Source organism: Macrobrachium nipponense, chromosome 20 (genome assembly GCF_015104395.2).
Source record: "Macrobrachium nipponense isolate FS-2020 chromosome 20, ASM1510439v2, whole genome shotgun sequence".
NCBI lineage: Eukaryota > Metazoa > Arthropoda > Malacostraca > Decapoda > Palaemonidae > Macrobrachium > Macrobrachium nipponense.
Window position 1 is genome coordinate 7927736 of NC_061089.1, and position 8698 is coordinate 7936433.

An 8698-nucleotide genomic window follows, 5' to 3' on the forward strand; every position below is an offset into this window, starting at 1 on the left:
TAAATCTTTAATTTTTCATATCCACGGTTGTGACCGTTTATTTTCTTATTTAAATCTTATTCATACTTTTGTGATAGATGTCTAGCGATAATTGCATCTGAATTATCATAGATTTCGTTTTCGATAAACGAATGCAATATATCTAATAACAAGCATCATCAATTTGACAAATAGCAGCCTACTTCTATTTCTCTTTCCGTTAAAATCATATATTTAAGCAGTCGGCTCTCCCAGTGCAGAAAATAATATCCAGCAATACATTGAGGCTGAATCGAGAGCAATTCAAAGGCTTGATCCCAAATCAGTTCATTTTGTTTTGCAGATTTTTCCTGCAAGGCAATCGAATCATTCAGCTTAACAACGCTGAAAGATGTGTTTTTGATCCATATTATGGCATACAGAACATCCGCTGCTGATGATACTTTAACGCATTAGAAAACTTTAAGTAAACTCCAGAAGTAAAAGGAAAAATTATTTTGAAATTATATTCCTTTATTGTTGAGATTGATGGTGTATTGAATTTATTATGACGAAGACCAGTTACAGAAGCTAAAGGAATTAACAATTAACAGTGACTTGTACACCTTAAGAACATTTCCCCGCTCACACAGAACAAAAGAAGAAAAGAAACTCTAGTATCTAGAACATAAACTATACAACGGTCTAAAGGTAGAGAAGCGATTACGTGATTCTGGGCAAAATGATACGTATCTGGACTTAATATGTATGGCGCTAGCATACATAAATGCATACTAGCATGCTTTCATACACAAACGTGTATAGCATTTAAGAATTTTTCCCTTCTCGTAACAACTTTTGTTAAAAATGGGGTGAATATTCACGATCCCAAGAAAAAGCTACTCGGATAATTGACAGGATTTATAAGGTGTTCCATGAAATGAGAACCAGTGATGACTGCGTGTAAAAGCGTATAGCCCAGTATCATTAGCGCAAGCTCTCCCTTTCATGTACCTCTGACACGCGATGTCAGTGCGGGGCGGATTTAAATTATTCTTTCTCTTTCCGTCTTACTACTAAATCTGAGGAGGCAAAAATATCTCGAATCCTGTCTGTAACTAATTCACAGATTACTTTCTATAACTTTTTGCTGTTGAGTACGCATGTATTGAAGGGAATTTGTTGCTTGCAATGGGGAATGTATCATGAAAGTGAAGCTGATGTGAAAATATACATACGTTTAGAGGAATGAATACCAAGAAGATTAAAAGAAGAATATCGGTTGGGATAGTGGAGAAATGGAAAGTTGAATAATGTAGGCATGTGAGAGTAAATAGAAAGGCTGGCGGTAAGAGAAAAGTTGAATAAAAATAACGGTGAATGGAATGGTCTCCTTACTGAATATGACTGGGGTTTAGAGAAATTTGAGAATAGTCAAGAATGCTTGGTATCTACTAACATAACGCTTTTAAATGGTAACCCCTAAGTAGAATGAAATATGTTTTGGTTACTACATTTACAATTGAATAAGTTGTTTTTATTCATCTCTAGAATAAAAGCTACTTTGAAAAATCGAATTTCTGTAAATTGTGATCTCCCTCTCCACATTCTATCAGTCTCTTCTTCGCTGAACTTCCAAAAGTCGGGTGGAGCACTTTCTCTAAAACTGGATGCTTTCAGAGGGTGATGGACGCTTTGATGGATTCCTCCCACTTAAGCTGTCATCGTTACTCAGATGCGATCTTAATGACAGCTGCTTTACAAACAATGAAAGTGACTTCAGCATTGTTCCCATCCTGGCTCAATAACAATCCTTTTGAAGAATCCACCTGAACTGCAGATGTTGCTCCTTCATGAGCAAGGTAGGTAGCTGAAACTCCCAGTGGCATTTATAGGACATTTTGATGCACCCATTCTACCGTGTTGTAAGAAACGGCAATGTTGGCTGTATCAGTAACGTTTTTTAATTTTTCATCAACTACTGGTTTTTCACTTCAGCAGCTGACATAATGTTGCTGAGTAGGCAGCTGTGAAATTGTAATCAAAATGGATTTTCTTTGGATTTAAATCCAAGTATATAGGCCATCAGAATGCCTCAATCTAGTTTTTCAACACATTCTCGGAAAACGTACATACACTCCGTTCGTGAAATAGTCTCAGCTTCGAAATGTTATGCTATTTTAATCAAATGAACTTTACCTAGGCTAAAAATTAAAGTTAGATGGTAAATATTTGAGCTACATTAAAAATAAGTACTACCTGCAAGATAGTGACAGGTAGAGTGAATCGACTGATTTTTCCAGGATAAAAGAATATTTTTGCTAAGTTCCTATATTCCTTGGCTGAGTAAGAATTGTGATAATTATCCACTCCCTGAGTTACAAATATACACAGCACCTTATGGTGATGTAAACTAATCAAACTTAAGCTAATAAAATGAGATGAATGAGGAAAGGGACATACAGCTCAGACACAAAAATGACAAAAAAAATTTGGTGCAGAGCTTCATCATAAATTCAGTAAATTTTTAAGGAATGACTATGATGGTTCAGCTTATATATACTGCATTAGTCTACATCCAAGGCTAAAATATTTGCATTAAATGATGGACAACAACTATTAGAGTATTAATTTCGCAACTTCCCATTGTAACAAGAGCAAATAAATACTAACAAACATGTTTTCGCTTTGCATAAAAATAAGAATAGTTATTCATAAATTTGAATAACTGTATCTTTTAAAATGGATCTATCCTTAAGTAAAAGTTTTGGTGTACAAATTTTACTTTTCGTTACCAACAAGTGTAGAAAGCTGTACTTTCATAAAGAGTTAATCTATGCTTTGGCATTTTGCTGTGTGTAACCGCTTAATTTTGTATTCATTTAATTTTTGTGATTGATATTTTACAATGATTGTACCTCAAATTATTATAGATTGCGTCTCAATTGCAATTGTTTTTAGTTGCTATATCTTAAATCTGGCGCTGTTGGTCTTTTTCTATGTATCTCTCTTCATTGACTACAGGTATTAGGTTCCTTGTAAGGCTAGCCAGTACAGTCTGAATATTTTTCTATGCCTAAATCACCTCTGAATAGTTTGGCATGTTCATTATATATGTGTATATTTATACATGAAAACATGGAACACTACACTTCTATCCCTTCTCGATCTGTCCTTTCTTGCTTGGCAGAAGACTTACTAGCTTGTTTACCACCTCTTCTAGGAGAATGACACTCCAAAATAAAGCCCTGATCCTAAATCTTGGACAGTGCAAAAGCCTTAGTACTCGGACCCTTTACTGTCTTGGATTGGAGATCCCTTGCTTTAGGGTACACTCAACCATGCTTTTTTGTCAGTTCCCTCTTCCTAATGTTTTTCAAGCAATGTGTAGGGCAGGCTTAGTAGAAGGGCCAAGGATGCATAGTGGTTTAACAAGATTTTTCCTGAAACCTTATCATTTACTTTTTCTTTACTGTTACCTGTGACTTAATTTTCAAAACAATCACTACTGTCCTTCCTTCAGCGTCTAGTAAATCTGGTAATATGTTTGCCCTTTTGTGATGTACAAGCTCTTCCCAGTTGCCAGGTTTACTTTGAGCAATATTTGTTGTCACAGACGTACAATTTTCCATTTTAAACTGTTTGTATTGAACTTGTTTTTTTTTTTAACTTTGCAAATATTTTTTATACTCATTTTACATGTTTCTGCTTCTTTCTAACAATGTAGAACTAAATCATGGTTCACAAAATAAATCAAGGAAACATATTCTATATAACAACATCCATGGATTATAAAAGAATTTCATATCCAATCCTGTACCTGATTTATGACTCATTTCAGAACTGTTGATTCCAAGGTTAACAAAACTTACATTGTTCAAGCATCATGTGATTCTAAGGGCCTAAGGAATAACTGTGTGTATTAGAGAGGATCTCTCTGCATCTCTTGGGCCGCTGTATAATTGTAATTGTGAATGTCATGAAACACAGGTGGTTAAACTCAATGAAAGTCCAATAAATTTTCCTGTCTTGACTAGCTATAGGAAACCAGTTTTGGAGTATTTCTAGGGGTGGGGGAGGGGGTTTACTTACTTTCCAAAATGGCAGCAGTCCAGGAAGCTGACATCGAGACCTGTTTAATTTTTGTCGGAGATAACAATGCTTATCACTCTGAAAGGCTGAGCTCAGTTACTGTCACAGATAATCATGGTGTTGCTACTTTAGATTTTTCAGCCAGAAGTAAATGAACCCATACACCAATCTGGCAACCATCTGACATTGCACTGACAGATATTCTCGTGGAATAGGTTTGCTGTTGGAGTCATCTGATCATAGTTCACTGAGATTTTAGGGAGGTCAGTTGAAGCAATATTTTTAAGTCTCAATATAAGTAAGCGTTTAAATGATTAGCTTTACACTATTATCGAGAAAAAAATTCCTTCTAAAGCCCTCAAGTTCCATCTTAAAGATAAGACATGGCTTACTGGAGCATGTAAGCATGCCTACAATAAAAAACGGTTTATCAAATTTTTTTAGTATAATTCCATTTAGATTATATGTTAAGTTCAGGCTGTGTATGCGAGACCTGATAGAGCTTATAACAGGGCCACGTGTGAAAGAGGTCTTGCTCTCTAAAGGTGACGACAACCAAAGGTGTTGGTCTACTTGTCAGTCATCATTTATTGTAGTACAGCTTCCATTGTAGGAACTGATGAAACTGCTGTATAGTGCCCTAAACAAAAGGAAGAAATTTTGGCTCAAGTATTCGTGAGCAAGCAGTGAGGTGAGTCCTAGGCATTGTCTCAGTCATGCTTTCCAGATCTTAAGCTGTATTTAGTGGTCTTCAGATATAGAGCCGTCAAAACTTTGCATCTGGGGCCTGACAGTTACGGCAGCATAGGCATTAACAGGAATTTTCCCATATGTGTAAATACACTGCTGATTTCATTGCTCCTGTGATTACAAAAATTTTCTAAAAGTTAGTTGGACTTGCAGTTTACACTCTGTTTGGGAGAAGAGAAATATTGCTGTATTACCCGAAGGACTGAGTCTTTTCTAGTTACCCCTCACAGTATATGTCAGTTTCAGTTACCCCTGTTTATCTAAAGTTTATGAGAAGCTGCATTTTTGTAATTTTGTTGAAGATAATAACCTGCTACCAGCATTACATTGTTTTGTAAAGGCCTTAGTAACCTTTTCAAAATCTACCTTTTGGTAGGCTGCTCTCCAAAAGGGTGCCGTTGTATGATTTAGATTTAGTACAACCTCTGGCTATGTAAACAGTAAAGCACTTGTTAACAAGCTAAGATTATTGAGAATTGGTGGATCTTTTCTTAATATTTTAAATGAAATTATCATATACAGAACTCTAAGAGGACTATGTTGATGGCCTTTAACTTAGCTTTTGTAATTCCAAGTGTTCCTCAAGTGACATGTGGAAAGGTCTGGAGGAAAAATTGATAGCATACACCAATGATGCTACTCTTCTAGCTGCATTTCTGAGGTTGCGGAACGGAGATCTGGCACATATTCAAGAGTATAACTGATAGTCTATCCATGACGCCTTTGGATTGGATTGGACTGAAACAGAAAATCTAGGCCAAAACCCAAGCACTGGGACACATGCAGTCATTCAGTATATTGATTTACAAATAAGATGGTTTTAAAAGTCACTGAATTTTTCTAAGATTTTAGTGTAACTTTTTATAAATTGACTTTTGAAAGGAATATTCATAATATTGCTTACCCTGTTTCTCGAAAAGATATCTTGCAGATATATATTTGAATGTTTTGTGAGGAAGCTGTTATAACTAATTTTTTTTACTTTTCTTCTTCCTCGTTTAGATTAGTGTTCTCCAGGGTGGCTTTTAAGTGTTGACTCTTATTTCAAACTCTTGGATATATATCATTGGTCAAATTCATTTTGCCAACTCCTAATGCTGACTTGTGGCAATGACATAAAGTGAGTTCATTGCATTTGTTTCATAAAATATAGTACAACAGCAAAAATCCATTGCATTCATCTTGACTTCACCTATCTGTTTTTGCTCGTGATACTAGGCAGGCTGCTGCCGCTGTAAACACTTATGATCTCCAAATTCTTAAGGAAGGAGAAAATTCATTCCTGCTTTCTACTAGCATCACTTGAGTTAAAGGTGCATTGTTGTTATTTTCTATTTTCTTATATTTAATTTCATCATCTCTTCCTTTAACGGCCTCTATTTGTAGGCCAATTTCCCTTTGGAACCCTCTGGGTTTAAAGTCTGTTGACTCTATCCAAAAGGGTTTTCAGCTAAAGCTTTTAAAGAAAAAAAAGAAATGAATGCAATTTATTTACAACACGCATCACCAACATGATAAACAACGGCATACTTCCATTTCTTTCTCGATTGAAACTATATATTTAGGCAGACGGCTCTCCCAGCGACCAGCACAATATTCCGTTATAAAGTGAGGGTAAATTCATAGTGATTCATTTAAAATTAATATATTTTTCTCTGCAGTTTTTTGCTGCATCTCACTGAACTGCTTAGCCTCTCAAAGCTGAAACTGGTGTTTTGAATCTATATTATGGTATACTGAATATCCATTGCTGATGATACTTTTACCCATTCAATTTTATGCAAATGAAGAACACAAAGCCAATTCTGGAAGTGAAAAATTAAAAATGATTTACAAATTATAACCTTCCATAACTGAAATTTATGATTTTTAGGTTATGATTATACTGAAGCTGAAGGAAACTAATTCATGACAATCACATTTACTGTACACAGATTACGGTATAGACTATTGTCATCTACAGATAGAGATGAAATTATACGATTCTCCTAAAAATAATATAATGATTAGACCTTGCACACATGAACGCACACTCACGTGTGTTCAGAAACAAATTCGTATATCACTAAGAATTTTTCTACTCTTATAATAATCATTGTTAGAAAAGGTGGTCATTCTGTTCACTATCCTAAATAAATGCTACTCAGATATGAAAGCCCGTGATGACTAATGCAAAAGTGTATAGCCCAGTATTATTAACACAACTCCATTTCATGATTGCCATACATAAGATTTCAGGGTGGAGTTTTAATTTACCCCCTCTCTTCAACCTTATGACTCACCGATTACTTCATTATTTTTGGTCATTATTTTTGGTTGTTGTTGTTGTTGAGTACATATACATTGATGTTAATCAATCACTATCAATGGCAAATGTATAATAAATGTGAAGCTGATGTTAAAATATGTATACATGAATGATTGACTGGTGAAAAGCGGGTGTTAGTCTCAGACATGGGGTGTATTGCGTAATTTCTTTCTGTGAACTAATGGTTAAAGTTAACGAAGGACCAGTTTATGTAAAATGGGGTAAGGGTGCAGAGGACAGTGGTAAATGAACATATTCAAGAGAACAGACAGATTTGATCGTGAATATTTGCAAGAATAATGTTCTTTGGTGAATGAACACTAGAAGGTTGATGACTATGTGTGTGTTTGGTGGAGGAATAGAAAAGTCTAATTATAAAGGTATCTTCTTCTTTCCCACCATTATCCCTACATTATAGGATCCATTGCCTGATACGCCTTCTCTACTGCATGCATCAGGGATGGTTTTATTGTTTGGCAAAGGGGTTTTTACGACTGCATGGCCTTGTTGTTATCAACACACAGCTGCAAGAGCAGCTTCCACAGTTTTTGGCAGTGGACCTAGCCTACTAAAAAGTAAGACTGCAAGGCAGCAGCTGTCCTTTTAGTTGTTGTTGAGTACATATACCATCGATGTTAATCAATTTTCCAATGATGGTCCAGAGTCTAATGATGTCGGATGAGGTGTTATTATTGAGGAAGAATAACCAGGTATCACGAGCGGATCGCCATACACCATCTTGGGTGCTGAAAGGTCAATACCCTCTTTAGATGTGGCCTGAAGGCCAAGGAGGACCCATGGAAGCTGTGAGTACCAGGTCAAGGAGTTGCAGCAAGACATGAGGGCTGTTTTCAAGATGTGATGGAACCCCTCAATCATGTCATTGGACTCAGAATGGTAGGCGGCTGTGTGATGCAACTGGGTGCCAAGGAAGGTAGTGCCTCTGTAGGAGTTGTTGTGATCAGGTACGCTTAATCTGGAAACCCATAATGAGAGGAAAGCACTGGCACATGCTGCTGCTGATGTATCTGCCATAGGGTCAGCTTTGGGCCATCTTGTTGAGCAGTTAACCATTGTAAGTAAGTAACAATACCCTTCAGAGCGTGGTAGGGATCCTATAATGTTGATATGGACTTGGGCAAAATGCCGTTGCGGTTGATGAAAGGAGCCTGCACCTGAATTTGTGTGATGGATTTTGGAGAGCTGATAGGCAGAATATTGTCAGTCCCAAACATTTATGTCTTTTGATATGCCAAGGCAGATGAAGTGCTTCTTCAGGAGGGTAGCTGTAGATTGTCTTGAAAGGTATGCCAGTCCATGGATAATGTCAAAGATGTGACATCTCATCTTAGTGGGTTCTTGGGCATGGGCGGCCAGTACTAATACCATAGAGGATGGAGGCGGGGCTATTATTGTTGAGGGGGCCGTCTTGCCATTGCAGAGGCATTAAAGAGACCTTGCAGGCATTGAGCTCTGGGTCCAACTGTTGCTTGTTTGCTAGTTGGTTGCAATCGGGGCTCAGGTGTACTGTGTTGATGGGGATTCTGGAGAGGGGTCAGAAACAAGGTTGTGTTTCCCAGGGATGTGACG

At 36.8% G+C, this 8698-nt stretch overlaps 1 protein-coding gene across 1 annotated transcript; it reads right to left on the reverse strand.

Annotated features, from left to right (window-relative positions):
• Positions 1–7747: 7747 nt before the first annotated feature.
• On the reverse strand, positions 7748–8182 carry LOC135195569 (uncharacterized). Its single transcript, XM_064221866.1, has one exon. It carries the CDS (start codon positions 8180–8182, stop codon positions 7748–7750), a length of 435 nt encoding a protein of 144 aa, XP_064077936.1.
• Positions 8183–8698: the final 516 nt, after the last annotated feature.